Source organism: Pongo abelii, chromosome 15 (assembly GCF_028885655.2).
Source record: "Pongo abelii isolate AG06213 chromosome 15, NHGRI_mPonAbe1-v2.0_pri, whole genome shotgun sequence".
NCBI classification, from domain to species: Eukaryota; Metazoa; Chordata; class Mammalia; order Primates; family Hominidae; genus Pongo; species Pongo abelii.
The window spans coordinates 49,029,712-49,056,876 of NC_072000.2; the positions used below are offsets into that span (position 1 = coordinate 49,029,712).

Here is a 27,165-nt window from a genome sequence, read left to right on the forward strand (position 1 = left end):
AATGCATATGCAGGTTAAGGCCATGATCACCACACAAGTATTAGAACATCCAAAATAAAAAATAATGACAATACAAAATGCTGACAAGATTACAGAGAAACTACATCTCATACACAGCTGGTGAGAATGTAAATAAAATGGTACAGCCACTCTAGGTTTGGCAGTTTCTTTAAAATCTAAATATACCGTGGAATACTACTTAATAAAAAAGAACAAAATATTAGGAACATGAAACAAATTTGTATAAAAAGATTATTCGGCCAGGCGCGGTGGCTCACACCTGTAATCACAGCACTTTGGGAGGCCAAGGCGGGCAGATCACGAGGTCAGGAGATCGAGACCATCCTGGCTAACATGGTGAAACCCCATCTCTACTAAAAATACAAAAAATTAGCCGGGCGTGGTGGCAGGTGCCTGTAGTCCCAGCTACTCGGGAGGCTGAGGCAGGAGAATGGCGTGAACCTGGGAGGCGGAGCTTGCAGTGAGCCAAGATCACGCCACTGCACTTCAGCCTGGGCAACAGTGCAAGACTCCATCTCAAAAAAAAGAAAAAAAAGATTATTCATCATGTCCATGTGGAATTTATCCCAGGGATGCAAGGATGGTTCAACATATGCAAATTGATGGTTCTTAAGTATTTTTCATCAGGTTTACTATAATACCATAAACCTTGAGTGACACCATCAGACCTATATGAAGTGCCACTAGTGATGCTGGAAGTGCTCCCAATACGCAGGGGAAAGTCATGACATGATAAATTTGAATTGCTTGATATCTGAGTAGCTTGAGGTCTGCAGCTGTGGTTGCCCACCATTTCAGACAGATGACTAATCTTGTAAACAGATGATATAAATTTGCATTATTGACAAATACAATACTGTAAATTTATTTTTCTTCTCTCTCCTAATATTTTCTTTTCTCTAGCTTACTTTTTTGTAAGAATACAGTTAATAATACATATAACATCCAAAATATGTGTTCATTGACAGTTTGTGTTATTGGTAAGGTTTCTGATCAACAGTAAGTTATTAGTAGTTAAGTTTGGGGAGTGTGAAAAGTTAAACACGGATTTTCAATTGTACAGAGGTTGGCTCCCCTAACCCCTGTGTTGTCCAAGGGTCGATTGTAGTTATTTAAGATGAAACCTTTGGGTGGAAGGTACACAGGACCTCTATATAATCTTTGTAAATTTCTGTGTTTCTATTATTATTTCAAAATTAAAACTTAAGAAAAAAATTCAGTAAATGTAAAAACTGCTTCCCTTTTTCTGTTTTGTTTTGTTTTGTTTTGTTGTTGTTGTTGTTGTCGTTTTGAGACGGAGTCTCACTCTGTCACCAGGCTGGAGTGCAATGGCATGATCTCGGCTCACTGCAACTTCCGACTCCCTGGTTAAAGCGATTCTCCTGCCTCAGCCTCCCAAGTAGCTGGGATTACACGCACGCACCACCACGCCCAGCTAATTTTTTGTATTTTTAGTAGAGACGGGGTTTCACCATGTTAGCCAGGATGGTCTCAAACTCCTGACCTCGTGATCTGCCCACCTCGGCCTCCCAAAGTGCTGGGATTACAGGCATGAGCCACCACACCCGGCTGCTTTTTCTGTTTTTTGATAAAATTATGTTATCATTTGAAATAAGATGCCTAGGAGATTCAGGCAGTTTTTTTTTTTTTTTTGAATACCACATGATAGCTCCTTTAAAACTGTGTGAGATATTTTTAGTTCTCATTTGCTTTAAGAATATTACTCTGTTAAGATTTTGTTTGGTTTGTTGGTTTTTAGAGACAGAGTGTCACTCTCACGCAGGTTGGGGTTCAGTGGCACAATCATAGCTCACTGCAGCCTCAGACTCCTGGGCTCAAGTGATCCTCTTACCTCAGCCTCCCAAGTAGCTGGAATTACAGGTGCTAGCCACCATGCAAAGTTTTATAGAAAATTTTAAATAGTGATTATGTAGATTTTTAAAGTGTTATACATTTGCATCCTAGAAGTGATTTTTTTTTTTCTTTTCAATGCTATGTAATGGAAAGTAACTAAGAGCTCATTACTCTTTAAACATGTGTCTCTGTGTTCTTTTTGTTTAGACAATTACTTACTTCTACAGCCATTTTGTACAAAAGCTCAGTTTTTAAATGGAAAAGCAAAACAGGATATGACGGAAAAGCTTGCTGGTAAATACTTTGTAATTTCTAAAGAAATATTTTATTAACTAAGGATAAACTGATAAACTATTTCAATTTAATTTTAGGATAGCTACCAACTTAATATAACTACCCACAAAGTAGAAATAATTGTGTAATGATCCACAAGAGAACCTTTTAAGACTTTTTACCCCATACATTATTGTCAAAAGAATTTTATCCTTTTTTTTCCAGTAAATGTTCAGTCTTCCTATTAGTGTAACCAAATGCAGGTTCAGCCAGTCACCACTTGGAAAATTGAATAACAAGGATGAGGTGCAGTGGAAGGAAAGTGACTTTACTTTCCAAAGTTAGCAGTTGGCAAGTGGTTCAGACTCTGCCTTAACAAAACTGCTTCAAAATTCTCAGGCAAAATGCTAGGGTTTAAGAAGGAGCAGGTTTGCATAGAGGGCATGCAGTGGGCCAGGCAGTACAGTTCTACATGATTTGTTCCTATGACTTACCTTGAGTTATTGCCCCATATGGTGAGTGGTCCAGTGCTGTCTCAGGCCGGACTGGGTTGTAAATTAGCACCACAGCCTTGAAGTAATCTCCTGGTTAGAGAGAATTCCATAGATATCTGAATTGTCTCAAGACAGGGTCTCTGGAAACTGTTTTTTTTTTTTTTTTTTTTAATGTTTGAGACAGAGTCTCGCTCTGTTGCCTAGGCTGGAGTGCAGTGGCGCAATATCAGCTAACTGCAACCTCCGCCTCCTGGGTTCAAGTGGTTCTCCTGCGTCAGCCTCCTGAGTAGCTGGGACTACAGGTGCCTGCTACCACGCCTGGCTAGTTTTTTTTATTTTTAGTAGAGATGGGGCTTCACCATATTGGCCAGGCTGGTCTTGAACTTCTGACCTCAAGTGATCCACCCACCTCAGCCTCTCAAAGTGCTAGAATTTCAGATGTGAGCCACTGTACCCAGCCCAGTCTCTGGAACTTCTAGGCAAACATAATTAGATAGGCTAGCAATGCAAAGGAGTACCTAGTAGAAAGAAGGAAAGCAAAATTTATTATTTCATTACTAAAACATGAATACAAAGGGCCACAAAAGGAGAAGAAAAAAAGCTCTTAAAAATAGGGTACTTGGTTACATTAGTAGAAATAATACGGGAAAACTAAAAAGACATTAAAATCAAATTTTGGTTCTTATAGAAAACTGCTATTTCAAAATCATGTTTGATAAAAGGTCCATGGGTTAAAACTGTGTACATTTTTGTTTCACTACATTTGGAAAACATCGAGATGAATTTGGGTTCATTTTCTCTCCTTACGACTTTTGCATGAACTAATTGTTCTATATGGGATTCTAATACCATACTTGAAGATCCCAATCTTTGAGAGAAAGGTTTCTTACATTGCTTCTTTTAAGAAGGCTAACTTTTTAGGACAAATTACATAAGGAAGAAGCTTAGTATATTTTAGTTGCTTTTTATTTAGCAGAGCTTGGGCTTATTTATTAAGAAAAAACCCTCACTGTTTTTTATATTTTTATGTTTCAGATATTGTTATGGAACTTTATCAAAGGAAGCCGCATGCCACAGAGCAGAAAGTGTTGGTTGTTTTATGGCATCTCTTAGGAAATATGACAAATAGTGGCTCTCTGCCTGGAGCTGGAGGAAATATACGAACAGCCACAGCTAAATTATCAAAAGCACTCTTTGCACAGATGGGTCAGAATCTGTTAAATCAGGCTGCATCTCAACCACCACATATCAAAAAGAGTTTGGAGGAATTACTCGATATGACAATTTTAAATGAATTATGAATCTTTGATAAAATACTGTATGATGAACAAAAGCGTTTACATGATGACAAATGGAACTTTCTAAAAGTTACGTTATCAGTGCCTGCACTTCACATCCAGCAAATTAAGTCAATGGCTATTTTTATTTGCAGCCTATGAGTACACATCTGTCCTATATCAACCTTACCACTTATATTCATCACATAAATACCTAAAATATATCATTCATGAATAATTCATGAAATCTGAGTCACATGGGATGAATTCAATTTTAATATTTTTGAGAAAAGTCCTGCTCATTTGCACTATTCTATAGAAACTACAATTTGTTGCCCTATATGTACAATTAGAATTGTAATTAAAAATATACTTTTTATTGTGTAATCATGTTCTGGTATGTCTCATTTCTCAGCCTTATTTTATAACATGGAAGTCATTGAACTATGTTATCAGAAACTAAGTTTGTATATTATTTGTGAAAAACATGTATTTCTGAATCAGTCCGCTAATATGATTGTGCAGTATTAGCTTGCTTTTGCTGCTGTGTTAATGTCATATATTTGCTTACCTTTTGGGTTTAATTATCTACATAATTGTGAAATTTAACAAGTTATAATAAAGCATGACAACCAAAGTTTTAGAAAACAAACTTTTAAATGCACGTTTAAAAAACGTGTTGAATGTAACCCCCCTATTTTTGTGTGCAAACACTAAATTTTATTTGTTTATGTTTTGACCTTTATAAAGGTGTTATTTTGCTGCCCAGTTGTGTAATTCTCAAAAATAGTGCCAGGTCTTCTATAGCTTTTTTCAGAATTCATGGGCTTACAAGTACTGTATGCATCTTTAAAAAGAAAAGGAATGTTATAAAATAAAAGGATTTATTTCTTTAGATGTGTGAGAGGTGTCCTATTTTTCCAACTTCCATACATGTTAAAATGGAAAAAAATATATATATATAGTAGTATCGAGCTATCCCTTTCACTTGGTCTACTTATTATGATATTGGCCTGCAGATAGACCCGGGTTATCATTCTAACTTGGTAGGAAATTAGCTGTCTGACCTCAGACAAGTCACTTACCAGGTCTGGGCCTCAGTTTCCTCATGTCTAAAATGTAAGAGCTAGACTAGATGATTTTAAAGGTCCTATCCTGTTCTAAAATTCTGTGATTCTATGTTCATTATTTTTTACTTCTGAGTCACTGACCAGTTTTCTAATGTATTTGGCTGTTTTTAAAATTGTGATTTTAAAAAATTTATCCTGGCTGGGCGCGATGGCTAAAGCCTGTAATCCCAGCATTTTGGGAGGCTGAGGTGGGCAGATCACGAGGTCAGGAGTTTGAGACCAGCCTGGCCAATATGGTGAAACCCTGTCTCTACTAAAAACACAAAAATAGCCAGGCATGGTGGCGGGTGCCTGTAATCCCAGCTACTCGGGAGGCTGAGGCAGGAGAATTGCTTGAACCCGGGAGGTGGAGGTTGTATTGAGCCAGAGATCGTACCATTGCACTCCAACCTGGGCAACAGTGAGATTCCGACTCAAAAAAAAAGCCAGGCGTGGTGGCTCATGCCTGTAATCCCAGCACTTTGGGAGGCCAAGGCTGGTGGATCATCTGAGGTCGGGAGTTCAAGACCAGCCTGACCAACATGGTGAAACCCCATCTCTACTAAAAATACAAAAATTAGCCGGGCATGGTGGCACATGCCTGTAATCCCAGCTACTCGGAGGCTGAGGCAGGAGAATCGCTTGAAACCGGGAGGCGGCGGTTGTGGTGAGCTGAGACTGTACCACTGCACTCCAGCCTGGGGGACAAGAGCAAAACTCCATCTCCAAAAAAAAAAAAAAAAGTTTATTCTTAGCTTCTGAGAAAAAAAAAAGGGTGAGGAGGTTGTTTCTACTTCAAGCTAAGCTAAAAGAAGAGTAAAGAATTGGCTACTTTTTCTATTTATATAAACTTTTATATAATTATATACTTTTAAAATACCTTATATTTTCTTCTAAGTGTATTTTATTACAGTCCTCTAGTTTGGTGTACTTTATGTATAGGGCCATAGAGTAAATATTTTTGGATTTGTAAGACCTTATTTTATTTATGTATCTATTTTGAGATGGAGTCTTGCTCTTGACACCCAGGCTGGACTGCAATGGCACGATCTCGGCTCACTTTAACCTCCCCCTCCCAGGTTCAGGCAATTCTCCTGCCTCAGCCTCCTGAGTAGCTGGGATTACAGGCGCCCGTCACCACGCCCAGCTAATTTTTGTACTTTTAGTAGAGACGGGGTTTCGCCATGTTGTCCAGGCTGGTCTCAAACTCCTGACCTCAGGTGATCTGCCCGCCTCAGCCTCCCAAAGTGCTGGGATTACAGGCGTGAGCCACTGTGCCCAGCCTATTTTTTACACTTAAAAAATGTAAAAAAATATTCTTAGCTCAGGTCATAGAAACATAGGCCTCTGTTATACTCGTTTGATCTCAGTTGTAAACTCTGAAATCATTATTACATTTTGCTTCAACCCTACTTGATATGCATCATTGATACAATAGTTACAGATTTTAAGTTTTATTAATTATGACTTCTGCCTTTGTATCATTGCACTTGTGCTAGCTAAATTTGCATCAATAGATTGTTAGATATGTCGAAGGTAGATTTTACATTTTAAAGGATAAAGAAGACCATTACTTCATGTATAAGCCTAATTCCTTAGTTTGAATTTTGCACTGAAAAAAAAGCACAATATTCTGATCAGTCTAGGGAGAAAAAAAGTACAGTAAATATAATCATTAATAATGTGGCAGCTTTATTCTACATAATATGTGAGCTACCTTTTATTATAAAGAAAATAGCCATTAATGTAACAAAAGGGTCTCAAGCCTAAAGAGTTTCTGTATTTTAGTAACTTCTTGATAATTGAGCACTCAGAAGTCTAGCACTGTTATGAAGAACCATTATCAACCCAGAGGTCAACAAAGAAACAGAGACTGATCACTGATTGAAATAACTAAAGAAAAGCTGAAGGCCCGAATAAACAAATGCATTTACTTGGAATAAACGAATGTCGTTTACTAGCAATGATAATTATAAAAGTCTAACGTCACCCAGCAATGCAACAACAAAAAATGTTAAATGATGTATTTACCCAATGGAATGCATATCATATAGTCATTAAAAATGATGCCAAATACATGTTAAAGGAAAAATGTGACTACAAAATAAGTACAGTATCTCCATCAATATATGTGCACATAGAAAACAGAAGTAGTAGTATATATATACCAACATCTTAATGGTGGTAATCTCTGGGCAGTGAAGTTATTTTAATTTTTTTCAATGTACTCTTCTGTAATTTCTATTTTTTCAGAAATGAACAAGACATATTGCTTATAGTAAAATTTAAATTACAATAAGTGAAGAGAATCTGAAAAGTAATTTGGAGAAGAAAAAATATATAGCAAAGAAGAGAGCAGTGAACATCACAATAGTGCTAAGGGAGGTACACAGTGATGTGACTCAAAGGGAGATGACTGAGGGAGGCAAGTATTATTCAGATAAAGAGCATAAGACTTTGATTCAGAAAGCGTGAATTTGGGAACACAGTTTTATAATTACCTGCTAAACCTTACATCCTGGGATTATTGTGAAGTCCAAAATTTAAAAGGGATTATGTATAAGAAAGCATTTGTAGGGCTGGGCATGGTGGCTCATGCCTGTAATCCCAACGCTTTGGGAGGCCAAGGCAGGCAGATCACCTGAGGTCAGGAGTTCGAGACCAGCCTGGGCAACATGCTGAAACTGCGTCTCTACTGAAAATACAAAAATTAGCCAGACATGATAGCAGACACCTGTGATCCCAGCTACTTGGGAGACTGAGGCAGGAGAATCGCTTGAACCCAGGAGGTGGAGGTTGCAGTGAGCCAAAACCGCGCCATTGCACTGCAGCCTGGGTGACAAGCGAGACTCCGTCTCAAAAAAAAAAAAGCATTTGTAAACCTCAAATGCTATATAAAGGTAGCATTCCCAACAGAAGGAAGACCCAACTGGCATGAGCAAAAAGGAATTATTTTATTGTGTATATTTATGAGGTACAACTTAATGTTTTTATACATTGTGGATCATTAAGTTAATTAACATATCCATCACCTTACAGACCTAACTTTTTTTTTTTATGGTGATCACATTAAAATCCACTCTCATAGCAATTTTCAAATACACATTATTATAAACTATAGTCATCTTGTTATGCAGTAGGTTTTCAGAACTTATTCCTCTTTTCTTTATTTTATTTTTAAATTATTTTTTGAGACGGAGTCTCACTCTGTCACCCAGGCTGGAGTGCAGTGGCACAATCTCGGCTCACTGCAACCTCTGCCTCTGGGTTCAAGCAATTCTCTTGCCTCAGCCTCCCAAGTAGCTGGGACTACAGGCACGTGCCAGCACACCTGGCTAATTTTTTGTATTTTTAGTGGAGATGGGGTTTCACCACATTGGCCAGGCTGGTCTCGAACTCCTGACCTCAGGTGATCTGCCCAACTCAGCCTCCCAAATTGCTGAGATTAGAGGCATGAGCTACCACGCCTGGCCTTCTTTTTTTTTATTTTTAAAAATAGTCTTAGAGATGGGATCTTGCTATGTTGCTCAGGTTGGACTTGAACTCTTGGGCTCAAGGGATCCTCCCACCTCAGCCTACCAAAACTGCTGAAATTACAGGCATGATCCACCTTGCCCGGCCATAATTCTTCCTTTCTAAAGGAAACTTTGGACCCTTTACCCATTCTTTTTTCCACTTCCCCACCCCAAGCCTGCCAGCTCCTGCAAACCACCATCCTATTTTCTACTTCTTGGAGTTCAACTTTCTTAGATTCCACATATAAGTGAGATCATGTATTATTTTTCTTTCTGTGCCTCGCTTATTTCACTCAACATAATGTCCTCCAGGTTTATTCATGTTGTTGCAAATGACGGGATTTCCTTTTTTAAGACTAGTATTTCACAGTGTCTATATACTGCATTTTCTTCATTCATCCACTGATGAACACTTGATCAAGACTTTGAGGCACTCATCTCTATGATTCCCTCAAGGAATTGTGTTGCCCTTTATTTCATATTTTCATAAGAGATATTTGATAAGAAAGGTTCCCTGAGTTTTATTATAGCTTCTAAAGCTGTTGTATCACTTGGAATGCTTTTGCCTGAATAGCAAACCGAACTAACAGTAGCTTAAATCAATTGCTATGTTATTTGTCTCATACTACAAGAAGTGTAAAAGCATTGGCTAAGCATTATGCCAATGGCTTGATGGTATCAGAGCTGATTATAAGACGGCAGCTTCCTCTCCAAATATCATAATTGTGCTTCAGACAGAAAAAAAAGTAAAATGGATAACAAGCACAGGTGTTTCTCTAGTGAAGCTTTGCTTTTTTATTTAGGAAAGAAGCCCCTTCCTATGTACTTCTACCTACATCTCATTGGCCACCCTTAGGTTCAAAGGAGGCTAGGAAATTGAGTATTTCGTTTCCCAGTCTCAATAGTACAGGAAGATAATAGAGAAGATAGTGGGCATGGATATAACTAAACTGACCTACAATATCTGCCATATTCCATAAGCCCCACTCTGTCTGATGAACCACAGTGGCATTCTATGCCCCAGGAATTGGTATTAATTCAGGTCCAATGTTTAATAAATTCCAAGAAGCCAGCATATTTTCTGTTTCCTGGTGTGAAGTTACCCTAATAAGTAGCCATAAGTCTCTGAGGGAATAAGAGGAATGTGCAGAGTGGTATTACTATGGCGCTTTTCTTTAAGGTTATCCAGAAACAGGAGTAACATTGATAACTCTCAGGAAGACTGAATTGAGGAGATATTAATACCATTTGAACTAAATTTGAAAGATCAAGTAGTAAAGAGGAAACAAGCTTCATGTTGTGTTTGGATTTAAATCTCCTGGAGCTACAGTTTTAACTTTACTTGCTTTACCAGTAAGGAGAAACACTAAATACAGGAGTCTGAATGTTTCCAACAGAAGAGTCACCGCAATTTATTTAGTGATGGATTATTTATAATGTAAACAAAGTTCATTCCCTAGAGCAATATATTCTGTAAATTAAATGATCCACAAGGTATTTACACTTTTTCATGGCATGTTAACGTTTTGAAGAGAATAAACAGGAATCACACTGAACAGCTCAGAAATTGTGATTAACACTGGGTATCACAAGATACATTTTGCTCTTATATCAATCAGGACCCAGAAGGAAATAGACAGCAAATCAAAATGGGCATAATTTGGGAAGTGGTTAATAAGGGAGTATTTATAAAGGCATGGCTTAGGGAAACATGGAACCTAGAATGAAGTTATATTGAGAGGGTTACCCTCATCAGAGCTGAGATCCCCCATATGGAGGGAGCTGGAGGAATAAATACCCTGACCTCACTCCTCAATTCCATTCTGCCAGGACTTTCTCTTGGCCATACTCAACCAGAAACCAGGAAGCAAGAGAACCTATTGATATGGTCTATAAGGGTCAATCTCCAAAGAATGGAGCAGGGTGGATAAGGACAGACAGTTGATCTGGAGGGGCAAATGGAAGAAATACATGAATAAATAATATCATTTCCCATTTGTCTGACTTCTTTGTTCTGTTTCTGAGATCACATGACTTTAAATATTGTTTTTTAGAACCCACTGAGAGGTGACAGCGTGCTGGCAGTCCTCACGGCCCTCGCTCGCTCTCGGTGCCTCCTCTGCCTGGGCTCCCACTTTGGCGGCACTTGAGGAGCCCTTCAGCCCACCGCTGCACGGTGGGAGCCCCTTTCTGGGCTGGCCAAGGCCGGAGCCGGCTCCCTCAGCTTGCAGGGAGATGTAGAGGGAGAGGCGCGAGCGGGAACTGGGGCGCCCGGCGCTTGCGGGCTAGCTGGAGTTCCGGGTGGGCGTGGGCTTGGCGGGCCCTGCACTCGGAGCAGCCGCCGGGTCCTTCTGGCCCCGGGCAATGAGGGGCTTAGCACCCGGGCCAGTGACTGCGGAGGGTGTACTGGGTTCCCCAGCAGTGCCAGCCCACCGGCGCTGTGCTCGATTTCTCGCCAGGCCTTAGCTGCCTTCCCGCGGGGCAGGGCTCGGGACCTGCAGCCCGCCATGCCTGAGCCTCCCACCCGCTCCGTGGGCTCCTGTGCGGCGGAGCCTCCCCGATGAGCGACGCCCCTGCTCCGTGTCGCCCCCTGCTCCACGGCGCCCAGTCCCATCCACCACCCAACCGCTGAGGAGTCTGGGCCCAGGGCGCGGGACTGGCAGGCAGCTCCACCTGCAGCCCCAGTTCGGGATCCACTGGGTGAAGCCAGCTGGGCTCCTGAGTCTGGTGGGGATGTGGAGAACCTTTATGTCTAGCTCAGCGATTGTAAATACACCATTCAGCACTCTGTGTCTAGCTCAGGGTTTGTGAATGCACCAATCGACACTCTGTATCTAGCTACTCTGGTGGGGCCTTGGAGAACCTTTATGTCTAGCTCAGGGATTGTAAATACACCAATCGGCACTCTGTATCTAGCTCAAGGTTTGTAAACACACCAATCAGCACCCTGTGTCTAGCTCAGGGTTTGTGAATGCACCAGTGGACACTCTGTATCTAGCTACTCTGGTGGGGACTTGGAGAACCTTTGTGTCCACACTCTGTATCTAGCTAATCTAGTGGGGAGGTGGAGAACCTTTGTGTCTAGTTCAGGGATTATAAACGCACCAATCAGCGCCCTGTCAAAACAGACCACTCAGCTCTACCAATCAGCAGGATGTGGGTGGGGCCAGATAAGAGAATAAAAGCAGGCTGCAGGAGCCAGCAGTGGCAACCTGCTTGGGTTCCCTTCCACAGCGTGGAAGCTTTGTTGTTTTGCTCTTTGCAATAAATCTTGCTACTGCTCACTCTTTGGGTCCACACTGCTTTTATGAGCTGTAACACTCACTGTGAAGGTGTGCAACTTCACTCCTGAAGCCAGCGAGACCACCAGCCCACCGGGAGGAACGAACAAGTCCAGACACGCCACCTTAAGAGCTGTAAAACTCACCGCGAGGGTCCGCGGCTTCATTCTTGAAGTCAGTGAGACCAAGAACCCACCAATTCCGGACACACCACTACCCTCTAAACTACAGTATTTGGTATAATATCTTTTTTCTTCCCAAAGTTTATAATTGCGATACACAATTTTTAAAGTCAACTAAGACTAAATCAATTTTTTTTTTTTGTTTTTTGTTTTTGTTTTGAGATGGAGCCTCACTCTGTCTCCCAGGCTAGAGTGCAGTGGCACCATTTTGGCTCACTGCAACCTCTGCCTCCCGGGTTCAATTGATTCTCCTGCCTCAGCCTCCTGAGTAGCTGGGATTACAGGCGTGCGCCACCACACCCAGCTAATTTTTGTATTTTTAGTAGAGATGGGGTTTCACCATGTTGGTCATGCTGGTCTCGAACTCCTGACTTCATGATCTCCCCGCCTCGGCCTCCCAAAGTGCTGGGATTACAGGCATGAGCCACCAAGCCCTGCAGGCTAAATCGGTGTTTAAGATAACGTATGTTTCTGCCAGCGGGGATCACATTTTAGGCAAAGAGAAGAGCCCACTTAAAGGTTTTGACACATAAAAGGGCTGTGGGAACAGTAGGTTCTGTGGAGTTACGGGGAGGCAGAAACAGAGAGAAGGCTGGCATGATTATGAAAACACTGTATTTTCCATTCTAAAAGTTTAGGATTTCTTAAAAAAAAAAAAAAAAAAGTGAAGGAGGAAACCAGTGGAGGTTTTTAAGCAGGGGAGTGAGAGCAATAGCACCGGCTTGAAAGGTAAAATGTAAAAACTAGAGATAAAGGAAAACAATGAATCCACAGTGAATAAAGTTGAAGATGCAAGTAGATTTTTACAAAATGGCTATTTCAGTGAATGACATCTCAGAGATAATCTTATTTACTGATAAAGAAATTGAGGCCACCTTAGAAAGACCAAAGAACCAGAAAAGGAGTGAAGGTCATGCCAGACAGTCCCTGCATAACAGTGCCAGCAGCAAACTCTGGTCTGTCTTCCCAACGCACCACTCCCTTGACTATTCTTCCCATAGTAAACATTTAAAAGCTGCTGTTTAAACCTGTGAAACAAACAAACAAAAAACATGGCCACACTGTCAGAGAATCCCAAAAAGTTAGCTTGGAAAGTAGAAGAGGCAAATGGAAAGGGAAAGCTACTACTACGTGCAGTGTGATGCAAGTAAAAGGTAGGAAAAAAGACTGAATTTGATATTTTGAAGGAAAGGTGCTGGTGAGAGGATTTATGATTAACCTGTGTTGTGACAAGAAACATCGTCTTGTAAATAATTATTTCCAGAGGAGACAGATTTCAGATGAGGAACTTGGAGCCCAGTAGTAATACTAATGCACCTGGAACAAGAGATTACATGCTAAGTGACGGGTGAATGCGGGGGCACAAATGTAACAAAATCTTAAAGGGAGAGAGGCCAGATTTGAAAGAAATTTTTTTTTATTAAAGTGGAGATGGTGGTACAACTGAAGAGGACTGCTAAGAATGTTAACACACAACCCCCCCTCAATTTGTCCAGAGGATAACATAGCCCTTTAGATACAAAGATTTTTTTTTTGCTTGGCCAACTTTAGTCAGGTTTCTGAATCTTCTGCTAGGCTCTTCTGTACACTTTCTTTGTAAAATCCAGTTTAAGCAAAGAACTTTGCTAAGTCAGATTAGCAATAAACCCCTATCCTTGATAGCTGATCATCCTCAATATCTGATCAGGTTCTTCAGTCTCCACCATCCCCCAGGTGATGCCTCATTATCTTGGCCTGTCTTCAGCAAAAATCCTATTAGGTGGGTTTAGCCAAAATCCCCCTTACCCTGATGTTTCCTCTTAGTAATTATACATTCACTTACCACTGCTCCTTGGCTATAAATCTCCACTTGCCCATGCTGTATGAGGAGCTGAGCCCAATATCTCTTTCCCCACTGCAAGTCTCCATTGCAGTCAGTGGTCCCTATACCTGTTGCGATGGTCCTGAATAAAGCCTTTCTTTTTTGTGCTTTAACAAGTGTCACTAAATACTTTTTTCTTTAACAATAGCCCGTTCTCCAAACCCCTAAGTCCACAATTGTTTAGTTTTCAGGAAACCTGAGTGGGCCCAGGGTCCATACCATCGTGAGATTTGTGGGTTTAAGGCTGAATTTCTGCCCGTTTTTAGGTAAATGTTTTAGTGTGAAAGCTTGAACAATTGTAGGGAAAACCTTAGATTTGCCCCCAAAAATGACATTTTGCCGTTTTTGGAGGGGAGGGGTCAGGGCGCTGTGTTTAAGATCAGGCGTGTGAAAGCCCCTAAACACCCTCCTTTCCTTTGGGAAGTCCCTATGGAGGGAAAAGCAGGTAGGCGCAGCGGTCGCCGCCCTCCGGGGCGGGGCGGGGCGGGGCGGGGCTGGGGCCGCACAGGCAGCGAGGATCCCTGGGAGGGCCAGGCCTGCGCGCTGCGAAGCCACGTGACTTTTTCTCCTCCAGGGACACTGACGCATGCGCATAGTGCCCTGGACCAGGCGGCCGTGGCGCGGGTGGCGGCTGCTGTGGTGGCTGTGGGGACGGAGGCGGTGAAGTGCCATCTTCGGCTAGGTCGTCACAGGCTTCGGCTCATGGCATCGAGTGGCATCCATCATAAGGTCTGCTGGGGCGGGCTCCTTGAAATTGGCTGGGGCAGAATGTGGTACTTGGTACTGAAAGGGGCCTGCCGGGTTTCAGGCCGCGCTGTGGCCGCGGCCTCCCTCTCCCGCCCTGTTTGAGGCCTGGCTCGGATTCAGCGCCCAGCTGTCCATTCCTTTCTCCTTCCCACCTGTTGGGTGGCGCGGTGCAAGGTATTTTTTTCTTAGACCAAACGTTTCACTTGAGGGGTGCATTAGGTAGGGTGGAGAAGTGTGGGCCTCCTTCGCCTGGATTTAGGAAGATATTTGGGGGTAATTCTAAAGCCCTTGCTTCTCCCGGAGCTGGAACACAGCTGGGATGGCTGGAAGTGGAAGGAGCACATTTGCAGCCGCCAGAGGATTGGGAAGATAATATACGTTCTATTACTAAGGCATGTGAGCGCCTTGTAGGGCACGTTCTGCCTTCTGACTACATAAGCAACACTTTTGCGACCCTAAGTCACAGCACCCACAGCTTTTGGCAGGATACTTTAAAACAGAAAAAACAGACATCATTGATCCTGGTAGGATTTTTTAAGGGATTGTGCTTAAGAATGTTTAACTTTGGTAATCAGAGACCACCACTGGTGTTTTTCTCCAAAATCCCATCTTTAAGTTAATTAATACTTGAAGTTAATAAATAATACTGCTCAGTGTATTAGTGATGATGCCATAGTACCATGTAAATTTATGCTGATTCAAATGTTATTTTTTTCGTTTGATACTCATATGGCCTTCTGTTTGAAGACTTCAGATTATTTAGCAACTGATTTAATCTGTTCAGAAATAAACTTTGCTACAGCTGGAAAGCGTGAGGCTTGAGAAAGCAAGTTTCGGACAGGGAAGTATGTAGCTCATGTTGGAACTGTTTTAGGCTCTATGGGAGCTTGAATGGAGTGAAAAGAACAAGCGTGTACTGTCAGGTTTTCCTCCTCCCTCTAGATTTATAACCTCATTCTAGAGTTGCAAAAGTTGGAACTTTCCACTGTTCACTCTCTAGTAGGGATAAAGTGATGGAAAGGAGTTCTGTTAAAGAGGACTAGTACTTAGATTGTGAACTTTGAAGTAGGGGTTGAGCATAGATGGCTCATAGGTGGTATGAGACACTATGTAACGTCTCAGAATATTTTTCCTTGCTTATCTTATAATTGAATAAGAAAGAAAATGTTTAAAAGTCAAATGATAAAAATTGTATGTGCTGTTTTCTGTGGTATGTTTTAACAAATCTACATGGAAGATAGGACTTTTAAAAAAATTAAAAATAGCCAAAGGAGGAAGAAAGTAGTATAGTTCCAGCCAAATGGTACGTTTTCCAAAAAGCCGAAGATTGATGTAGACGTTTATGTAAATACATATACAAAATCTAGTTTCTGAAACACAGTGTTTAATATGTAGAGATCTTAAAAAGTCAGTGTGTGACTACTTAGCCCCTAAAAACAGCTGCCAAAACCAGTGGTTATGGTAGTCTCTTTTCTTACATCCCACATCTCCAGATTGCCTTGTGGATGAGATTTGTGTATTGCAAAGCTACTTGTTTTGCTCTACCCAAAACTCCTTTCAGTCTTTAGTGATGACTTCAGATTTTTATATATTGCTGTGTTTATGAAAAAGAATAGTCAATGGTATAATTTTTAAGTACCTGTACGGGAATAAGAGGCATACAGAGAAAAAAAAAAAGGTATTAGGTCAAAAGATGGCATTTCACTCTTGTTGCCCAAGCTGGAGTGCAATGGCGTGATCTGCTCACCGCAACCTCCGCCTCCCGGGTTCAAGTCATTCTCCTGCCTCAGCCTCCCTAGTAGCTGGGATTACAGATGCGCGCCACCACGCCTAATTTTTTGTATTTTTAGTAGAAACGGGGTTTCACCATGTTAGCTAGGCTCGTCTAGAACTCCTGACTTCAGGTGATCCGCCTGCCTCGGCCTCCCAAAGTGCTGAGATTACAGGCGTGAGCCACCGTGCCTGGCCCAAATGTCCCATTTTTAATTAAGTGTTAGTAATTGAAGTCATCCTCCAAAAGACCTTTTAAATTTTAAGATGGCATAATTGTCACTGAAATATTTAATGTACGTCATAACTATACTAAAAGTGAAAGGTATGCTAAATGTATTTTTTATATATTGCATATTCACTTTATGTTATGTTTCATTTTATACTTGTGTCCTTTGTGCCTATCATATGATTTTATAATAAAGTGTAATGTAGTGAAAAGGAATCGACTGGTTTGGTGAGTTGAAAAAGGGAGGACTTTTATTAGTCTGGGGGAACAGCTTTTGTCAAGGCTCAGAAAGGAAGAATCTAAGGGACTCTGGAAATGGCAATGAGGAGGAGTATTGTTAAGATTAGTACTTTTGGAAAGTTAAGTTGGGACTGCATATATCATTCAGAGATATTTGTTGTGCTGTTACACAGCAAGTATTATTTCAGGTTCTAGGGGGACAGCGGTGAACAAAACTGACAAGGCCTCATTCTCACTGAATTTAATTTTTTTTTCCTTTTACTCTTGTTGAGCTGTGATCAGGGAATTTAATATTCGAGTAATATTAGTTTGCAGTAGTGCAGCAGTGTTTCTCAGTTTTTTGTTTTTTACTGTAGCCCACAATAAGATGTACATGGACATCACTAACTCAATAAACAGTTCAGTTGTGTGTGCTTCAATAATATGCCCTTAATGTGTGCATGCACTCTGGTGTATCTATTTTTCTACATTTAAAAAATGAGAAGCTGGTCTGAAGCAATCTGCATTTGAAAACATTGATCCAGAGGGGAGAAAATAAATACTTAAATTATAACACTAGTAGTGTGAATGGAAAGAAGGGGATAGTTAATTTTTTAAGGTGTATTATTTTGCTCTGTCGCCCAGGTTGAAGTGCACTGACATGGTCAGCCCACTGCAACCCCCACCTCCTGGGTCTCAGGTGATCCTCCTGCCTCAGCTTCCCAAGTTGCTGGGACTGCAGGTGCGTGCCACCACACCCAGCTAGTTTTTAAATTTTTTTGTAGAGACGGTGTTTCCCTATGTTGCCCAGGCTGGTCTCGAACTCCTGGACTCAAGCAGTCCTCTCACCTCTACTTCCCAAAGTGCTGGGATTACAGGTTTGAGCCACTGCACGGGTGGCCCAGAGTATATTATTATTTTCGATGGACAGATCTTAATTGTATACATCATGGGATAGGGGATCATTCATTTTTATACCAAGATATGTTTGATTATTTTGTGAATGAAGCTTAGAGAGGTTAAGTAATTGGCTCAGAGTTCCCTAATGAGTAGCCAGAAGACTGTTTTTGTTTTGTTTTGTTTTGTTTTGAGATGGAGCCTCGCTCTGTCACCCAGGCTGGAGTGCAGTGGCGCTATCTCGGCTCACTGCAACCTCCGCCTCCTGGGTTCACGCCATTCTACCTCAGCCTCCTGAGAAGCTGGGACTACAGGCGCCCGCCACCATGCCCGGCTAATTTTTTTTTTTGTATTTTTAGTAGACACGGGGTTTCACTGTGTTAGACAGGATGGTCTCTATCTCCTGACCTTGTGATCTGCCCGCCTCAGCCTCCCAAAGTGCTGGGATTACAGTCGTGAGCCACTGCACCTGGCCTCATAAATCTGTTCTTCTGGCATCTAAAGCCCAAGCACTTATCACTTCCCATTTGGTTATGAAAGTAACATACTCAGTTTTAGTATGGGTGACTGAAGACTAATGTTACTTGTTTATTGTTCAATGAATTGAGTGTATACTAGGCCTCCAGGTGTACTGTATCGCTGTGTATTGGTAGATCTGGTCCTTACTCTCAAGAAATGTGTAATCTGGTAGAGAAGATACACATTGAACAAGTATCACAAATGTGTTATGTGCTGTGGAGAAAAAGAATGCTGTCGGGGCATGATTGAGGGCAACCTAATTTATTTGGGGGGTATGATAACACTTTTCAGGAAGTGATGTTAAACTTTGCCCACTGTGATGATGGCATTTCTTAGCACAATTTTGGATTAATTATGAAAACAACTACTCTCTGAGCAATTGTTGAAAAAAAACTTAAAAAGCAAACTTGGCCCAGAAGATTAGGCTTTAGTTAGTTTGAAGGCACTGAGTAAGAGTGTGGTGTCAGGTAAAGGGATGAAGAAGCATTCAGGTAGAAGAAACTGCATGTACTAAGGTTCCTAAGCTGAGAGGAATGGAATTGGAAAAAACAGAATGCAAAACTCAACAGAAATAGAATGTCTGGGCTGTACAAGTTAGTAGAGAAGAGGCAAGAGTTTTGGTGTTAGGATGAGGTTGAATCTTGGCTCTGTTTCTTACTATTTATGTACATTTAGACAAGTTATTTAACCTTAATGAATTGGTTTTGTCATCCTTAAAAGGGAAGGTAGCATTTAACAAAATATTTGCTCAATAAATAGCATCTCTTATTATCATTAATAGCTAGTAATTGAAGTTATAGCAGTGCAGATGACATGCTTTCATTCATTCATTCTTCGGAAATAATGAGTGTCTTTTGTTAAGCCAGGCAGCTCGATATACAATAGTTGAATTACACACGTATATGTATTATTACATGAAAGTGTTATAAAACCATATACTTTTACTATGCAAAGCACTGTGCTAAAATTTTTTTCTATTCTATTTTCCATTTGAAGAAAGGTTCAAGAAACTGGTCTGAAGCAATCTACAGTTTGAAAATTACTGATACGGTGAAGAGATGATGATTACTTAGCCCCTTATTAGAGATATGATATGCAAATATTTTCTCCCATTCTGTAGGTTGCCTTTTCACTCCACTGATTGTGTCCTTTCATGCACAAAAGCTTTTAAATTTGATGTAGTCCTATTTGTCTGTTTTTGCTTTTGTTTGCCTGTGCTTTTGGCATTATCCAGGAGTTCACTGCCAAGTCCAGTATCATTAAGCTTTCCCCTACGTTTTCTTCTAGGAGTTTTATAGTTTTATGTTTTACATTTAGGTCTTTACTTCATTTTAAGTTAATTTTTACATGTAGTATAAGACCAGGGTCCAACTTCATTCTTTTGTGCATGGATATCCAGTTTTCCAAGCACCATTTGAAGAGAGGATCCCTTCCTCAATGAGCAGTCTTAGCACTTTGTTGAGGGCCATTTGAGAAGGGAGTTTATTTCTGGGTTCTTTATTTCATTTGTCTATTTGGCTGTTTTTATGTCAGTATCACACTTGATTTCTTTCTTTCTTGTTTTTGAGGCAGGGTCTGGCTCTGTCGCCCAGGCTGGAGTGCAGTGGCACGATCACGACTCACTGCAGCCTTGACTCCCCAGGCTCAAGCAATCCTCCCACTTTAGCCTCTAGCTAATTTTTGTATTTTTTTTGTAGAGAATGGTTTTTGCTATGTTGCCTGGGCTGGTCTGGAACTCATGGGTGATCGGCCTGCTTGGCCTCCCAAAGTGCTGAGATTACAGACAGGAGCCACTATGCCTGGCTGGTTTTCTTTCTTTTGACAGCTATTCTGTACCCTTTCCCATTTTATGTTGCTAGTTGAAAATTATTGGTTGTTGTTAAGAATAAACTGGTAATAATTGACATATAAATAATATGTTAGAGTAACTCATTAAAAAATAACTTTAGTGTATTCTTTTTGCTCTGTGATTTATGAAGTAATCATCAAAATGATTTCTATAAGCATAAGGCTGATGTTCTTAAATCTTTTTACAACACTGTGATTGCAGGGTGTGATTGACAGGGAGTAATTGACAGGCTCTGAAGACGCAGGGGTGTGGTAAATTTGCTGATTCCAGAAGAAACCCTTATGTCTCACCTAAGTATGAAATTAGAATAGGGTAGCTAGTTAATGACTCAGAATGTATCAGCCTACAGTCTTTTTTGTATTCTGTTTTTAAACTGAGCTTTGAAATACAAAACCACAAACTGGTGACTAATTTGCATTTGGAAAATTAATCTTCAAACGTATCTTTTTCTTTAAAGTAAGGGGGAAAAAGAACAAAATAAATTTATAAGTTACTTTGCCTTTTCCTAGGGCCTGAAGTGATTAAACTTGGAAAAGTTGATGACATTAATCATTCATTGAAGTAGAAGGGAACTTATTTTTTCTGGTAGTCTACTACTTTGGATTCTCTTTTATTATGCATTGGCTAGATTTGCTTTTTGTGTAATTTCTTCTCAAATTCTTGTGTCCATAATATGGCTCCATGCTACTTACTCTGCTTTTACCCTTCTACTTCTCAATACCAGCCTCTTCATTCTGGTCATTCTATGTCTCTCTTATCTTTTCAGTCATCATTTCTACCTTCTTGTCTGCTGTCAAGGAGAGTTGTTCAATGGGTTGTTCCACATTCTAGAATAGTTTACCATTCTTTTTCTATTATTCCATAATTTTTCAAAGTTAATTATATTTCATGAAGGTTTTCATCTATAGATTGCTATTGTTTTCAAATGATTTTTTCAATAATCTTTCACTTTGTTTCATTTGAGAGCTTATTTCCAAATGTGTGTGTGTGTGTGTGTGTGTGTGTGTTGTGTGTGTTGTGTGTTAGCTCTTTCTCTACCTGGTTAATAGACGTTAGTGAGTAAGGACCTTATCTTACACTTATATGTCACTACGAGGAATGTAATATAGTGCTGGACATCCATCAGGCATTGAAAATTTTTTGTTCCCTTCCCCCATCCCCACATGTCCCATTTTTTCCTTTCAAATTTTTGTGTATTCCCTAGGTTTACCTGGTTGTAGTTAATTCTTTCAATAGCATTCAGACTCAAGGTCTTTTAACATTTAAAATTTATTCTTTCTTAGGAAAAAAATAGTTTCATACTATTTTGTTCTTTCTTTTTCTTTTTTCCTTGTTTTTAATAGAATCTTGCTCTGTCTGCCAGGCTGGAGTGCAGTGGTGTGAGCGTAGCTCACTGCAGCCTTGAACTATTGGATGTTCAAGTGATTCTCCCACCCCAGCCTCCTCAGTAGCTAGGACTATAGGCACACACCATTGCGCCCAGCTAATTTTTAAATTTTTTTGTAGTGATGGAATCTCACTTTGTTCCCCGGGCTGGTCTGGAACATCTGGCTTCAAGCGATCCACCCACCTTGGCTTCCCAAAGTGTTGGGATTATAGGTGTGAGCCACCTTGCCTGGCCATGCTACATTTTGAAATGATGGAAATGTTTTAGAATCTGGGTTTTGTATCTATGTGACAATTTTAAAGGGTCACACATAGACACATGCCCCCAAATGCAAAACTAATATGACAAACTCATAATAATATTTTACAATTTTGCAGAGATCTGACTTTCTTAGTTTACGAAGAGTGTATACAAACCAATAAGAAAAAAAATTAGTAATGAACAGAAAATATGGGCAAAAGATGTGAAAAGGCATTTATAAAAAAAGAAATAAAAATTTTACTTACTCATAGTTAAGAAAATGAAAATCAAAATGAGGTGGTACTTTGTTTAAAAAAAATTAGATGAGCAAATGATACCTATTGTTGACGGGGATATAAAGCAATGGACAGTCTCATGCACTGTTGATGGCTTAATCGGTTAGGAATTCATTTTGTCTCAAAGTAATAGAAAACTTGTATATTGATAGTAGTTTAAACAAATATGAATTTATTTCCTCACACAATAGGAAGGTGGCATTTTGTTAGAGCTTGATGATGTCAAGGTTGGTATTTCTTAATTTTCTTGGCCAATCCCTTATAGACTACTTCATGGACATGAATCGTTTCAGATATGGTCAAATCCAAGGTAAGAATAAATTGGTAGAAGGAAGAACCACACTAGTTGTGATTGTCCCTTTTTATCAAAAAAGCAGAAGCTTTCTCAGAGCTCTGCAGCTGATGTTCTTTTCAGTTTTGTGGTCACTTACATGAGATTAACTATATTGCTGCTTTGAATGAAATCAGTATTTTATTAGTAAGGAAATTACTAATAGTGAGAAGGGATATTGGGTAGGCAACTAACAGTGTCTGCCAGATGATTAGTGCAACTTTTCCAGAGAGAAATTATCAGCATCGGCCGTGCACGGTGGCTCACGCCTATAATCCCAGCGCTTTGGGAGGCTGAGGCAGGCGGATCATGAGGTCAGGAGATCAAGACCATTCTGGCCAACATGGTGAAACCTTGTCTCTCCTAAAAATACAAAAATTAGCTGGGCATGGTGGTGCGTGCCTGTAGTCCCAGCTACTCAGGAGGCTGGGGCAGGAGAATCGCTTGAACCCGGAAGGCGGGGGCTGCAGTGAGCCAAGATTGTGCCACTGCACTCCAGCCTGGGTGACAGATTGAGACTCTGTCTCCAAAAAAAAAAAAGTCGTCAGCATCTTTCCAAATTTAGTATTATTCTTCAGTCCAAAAGTTATACTCTCCAGAGTTTACCCACAAACAAGTTTCTGTTTTTCTGAATTATTTAGAGAACTTGGTAGAAGTATAACTTTCTTGGCCCTTCCCTAGACCTCAGAATCATTGTAGTCGGTAAGGAATCTATATTAGTTTTAAACAGCTTACTAGTTGACTTGTTTGGAGCCAGATTTGCAAATTTCTGCACAGATGGTAGTGAAACTCAGATTTTTAAAGTATGTTAGTCATAAAATTATAAAAAAAAAAAAAAAAAAATGTATCCAGTCAACCTATAGCTGGCTTTTTAAAAAAAAACAAAAAACTTCTCCCCCCATTCAGTTAAGTAATTGCAGATAAGCAAAAAGAATAAAGCACACATCTCTCTTTTTTTGTGGAGAACAATTGTTAACACCAGCTGTCAGTTTTATTGTATTTTATTTTATTTGGTGTAAATCCTTACAAATCTGTGAGTGCGTGTGTGTATGCATATATATGTATTTTAAAAATCTATAATGGATATTTTTCTGTATCAATACAGTTATACATATTTCCTTTTTAATTCTTATTATTCCATTATATGAGTATATGATTTTTTTTTTTTTTTTTTGAGACGGAATCTCACTGTATTGCCCAGGCTGGAGTGCAGTGGCACGATCTTGGCTCACTGCAACCGCCGCCTCCCGGTTTCAAGCGATTCTCCTGCCTCAGCCTCCCAAGTAGCTGGAATTACAGACACGTGCCACCAAACCCTGCTAATTTTTTGTATTTTTAGTAGAGATGGGGTTTCACCATGTTGGACAGGCTGGTCTCGAACTCCTGACCTCAGGTGGTCTGCTCTCCTCGGCCTCCCAAAGTGCTGGGATTACGGGCATGAGCCACCGTGCCTGGCTGAATATACTATTTATTAAAGCAGTCTTTTTCTTTTTTTTCATTTTTCTTTTTTTTTTTTTGAGACGGAGTTTCACTCTTGTTGCCCAGGCTGGAGTGCAATGGCATAATCTCGGCTCACCGTACCCTCCTCCTCCCAGGTTCAAGAGAGTCTCCTGCCTCAGCCTCCTGAGTAGCTGGGATTACAGGCATGCACCACCACGCTTGGCTAATTTGGTATTTTTAGTAGAGACAGGGTTTCTCCTTGTTGGTGAGGCTAGTCTCGAACTCCCAACCTCAGGTGATCCGCCTGCCTCAGCCTCCCAAAGTGCTGGGATTACAGGCGTGAGCCACCACACCCAGCCAAAGCAGTCTTTTTCTTAATACACCCTCCATTTTTGCTATACAACAGTGCTGGTAATGAATGCCTTTAAACAAATACATGTTTTTTCTGATTATTTCCATAGTATAAAATATGTACAGTTGCTATTTGGTACACTCATTATTTTGATTTATGTCTTTATTAGTAAAGATATAGGTCTTTTTTATGTTTATTGGTCATTTGCATTTCTTCCTTTGCATTATTGTCTTTAAAGTTTTAGTCATCTTTTAAATTAACTACTATTAATATATTAAGTAGTAGTATATTCTAAGTATATTTTAAGAGTAAATCAGTTTTATGGTCTGCTTAATTTTGAGAATAATTCCTCATTTTAGAAAAAATGAGACATGCCCTATAATTTAATGATTTGGTTTCCATTTAAGCTGTTAGTGGAAGAGATGAAGGTAATTATGAAAATATAATGTGGTACTACCTTAAAGGGGTAATTGCTTATTAACTTATAGCCTTAAAAATTAGATGACATAATTTTAAATATATTTTATAGTTATTATCCAGACTGTAAGCCTTTCTCAAATATGTTTTTTAGAGGTAGGGTCGTGCTCTGTTGCCCAGGCTGGAATATTGTAGCAGGGTCAATGCTTACAGCAGCCTCGAACTTCTGGACTCAGGTGATCCTCCTGTCCCAGCGTCTCCTGAGTAGCTGGGACTACAGCTGTGTGCCACCATGCCTGGCCCCTTAAATGTGTTTTAAGTAACATTTATTCACTTTAAAAATTACTGTTTAATTTTTTAAAACCATAATTTATATCTTATATAATAAAGTTGAAACCTAGCTGTCAGGATTTATAATTGGTAAGTATATAGATAAATTTAAGCAATATGATTTTATCTTTTCTAAAACTTTATCCTGAGCCAAGTGATGAGCTTCCTTTTGAAATGTTTATACCCATGACCAGAATTTTTGTCAGTTTTACTTTTAGCCTCCAGAACAGTTATTAAAGATATGCCGTTTTCCAGTGATTGATACAGCAAGGTAACATTCAGGCACCAAATCAGATTCTTACCTAAATAAGAAACATTGAATTTTAAATAGTATTTCTTCATTAGGTAGCAGGCAGTGTACTTATTTGTTTTTTGAATGAGGTAACAAATCCATAGTTATTTGGTTTTCATTCAGATACCAACAACAAAATGGCCGTTTTGTGAAGAATTTATAATTTTATTTGTAATATAAAAACTAATGAACCTTCTGATTCTGACTTGTAGGGGATTAAGAATCACATTAATATTTCTTTAATAGCTAAATTAGGGCTTTTTAAAAGGTGTTGTTGAGGCCAAATAATTTTATTGGCATTTGGAAGATATTTCTCTTTTTTTGTGTTTCCACAGATCATTAACTGAAGACAATATGCAAAATTCTCACATGGACGAATACAGAAATTCTAGTAATGGCAGCACAGGCAACAGTTCAGAGGTAGTGGTAGAACATCCTACTGATTTCAGTACTGAGATTATGAACGTTACAGAAATGGAACAGTCACCTGATGACTCTCCCGATGTGAATGCATCTACAGAAGAAAGTGAAATGGCAAGTGCTGTGGACCTTCCAGTGACGCTGACAGAAACAGAAGCAAATTTCCCTCCAGAATATGAAAAATTTTGGAAAACTGTAGAAAATAATCCTCAGGATTTTACAGGCTGGGTATATTTGCTTCAATATGTAGAACAGGAGGTTAGTAACTATTAAAATGGTATCAGAAGGGACAAATTAATCAAGTCATTAATTTATAATGAAACAGTAGACCTTATTGTTTATGATTAAAATTGACTCATAATTTTCAAATGAAGTTGAATAACATTTGGTAGATACATTTTTAGCTTTGAAAATAGCTTACAGCTTTTGTATGTTGTAGAGAGTCAGTAGTGTCAAAGCTTAATGTTTTGTAATAATTGAGGTGTAAGTGTGTGTGTAAAATTGCTGAAATAAAAAGTTGGCAAAATTAGTTCCTTCTGTTTCAATTGCATTTAGAAGAAAAAGGGGGCTGCTGCCTGTGTAGGCTTTTTTTTTTTTTTTTTTTTTTTTTAAGTGAAAGCAAGTTTATTAAGAAAGTAAAGGAATAAAAGAAGGGCTGCTCCATCAGCAGAGCAGCCTGCATGTGGAGTTTTTAAGCCTGCCATTTATTATTTTTTTTTAGATAATAACGTTTGAAAGGAATAATAAATATTTTTTTGACAGAAATTTCCACAATATTTAAATACTGTTTTATTTTTATCAGAATCACTTGATGGCTGCCAGGAAGGCATTTGACAGATTTTTCATACACTATCCGTATTGCTATGGTTACTGGAAAAAGTATGCAGACCTTGAAAAGCGGCACGACAACATTAAACCATCAGATGAGGTGCGTACATCACTGAATAAACTTATCTCCAATAGGTACTGTAAGCCAATTAATAACAAAACAAAGAATTTTTTTTTTTTTTTTTTTTTTTTGGCTGGCAGTACCTACCATTTATGGTCAAACAATTTTTATAGGGTATTTATTTGCATTTGTCACTCTTGTGGCATTTGTAGCTAATATTTTCTCTCTTTGTTGGCAGGTGCGTTAAACCTCTACAGTTTGTCAAGCTTTGCAGTGCAAGCCTCTGTATTACACTGCAGCTTAACAAGTAGGGCAGGGCTTTTCTCTCACTTACATTTATTTCTCATTTTCCAAACAATATAGTTGGTTTGCTAGTCACATTTGCTACGTCTTATTGCATTTTTGGTCAGACGCTGTCATTGATGCTCTAATGGGTCTGTGCCCTATGGTCTGTAACCCAAAGCCTGCCCACACAACCCGGTCAGAATGCAGGGACTGCTGCGCTTTGAAGATCAAGACTCTGCACGTGGGGATCAGAACATTGCCATGTTCTATCCAACCTCCACCCAAATGGTAATGGTAGATTATTTAAACAAAATTCCAGTAATTAGTATTTCTAAGGTTCACCGGATAACACAGTGTTGCCTCTCTGTTAAGAAATAATTAAATATTTG

The 27,165-nt window shown here is 39.7% G+C and overlaps 2 protein-coding genes and 1 non-coding gene across 12 annotated transcripts in view; all 3 read left to right on the top strand.

Moving 5' to 3' along the window:
- Window positions 1–4,814, top strand: part of TOGARAM1 (TOG array regulator of axonemal microtubules 1) — a 116,431-nt gene extending 111,617 nt beyond the window's left edge. For 3 of the 6 annotated variants that reach the window (XM_054530066.2, XM_054530068.2, XM_054530065.2), the window contains 2 exons: window positions 2,083–2,169; window positions 3,678–4,814. In XM_054530066.2, the coding sequence (XP_054386041.1) occupies window positions 2,083–2,169; window positions 3,678–3,943 (353 nt within the window). In that variant the 3' untranslated portion in view covers window positions 3,944–4,814. The remainder of the gene's footprint in view (window positions 1–2,082; window positions 2,170–3,677) is intronic. The other 3 variants (XM_063715570.1, XM_063715569.1, XM_054530067.2) reach the window with 2 other exon arrangements.
- Window positions 4,815–14,449: 9,635 nt separating this feature from the next.
- Window positions 14,450–27,165, top strand: part of PRPF39 (pre-mRNA processing factor 39) — a 31,392-nt gene continuing 18,676 nt past the window's right edge. Inside the window, exons 1-3 of one of the 5 annotated variants that reach the window (XM_002824709.6) lie at window positions 14,450–14,596; window positions 25,518–25,860; window positions 26,405–26,530. In XM_002824709.6, coding sequence (XP_002824755.2) covers window positions 25,537–25,860; window positions 26,405–26,530 — 450 coding nt within the window. In that variant the 5' untranslated portion in view covers window positions 14,450–14,596; window positions 25,518–25,536. Of the gene's footprint in view, window positions 14,597–25,517; window positions 25,861–26,402; window positions 27,065–27,165 lie in introns of those variants that run through there. The other 4 variants (XM_054530081.2, XM_054530079.2, XM_054530080.2 and 1 more) reach the window with 4 other exon arrangements.
- Window positions 18,563–18,628, top strand: LOC112128871 (small nucleolar RNA SNORD58). The gene has a single exon (XR_002911322.1). It is a non-coding gene; the product is annotated as a small nucleolar RNA SNORD58 (small nucleolar RNA).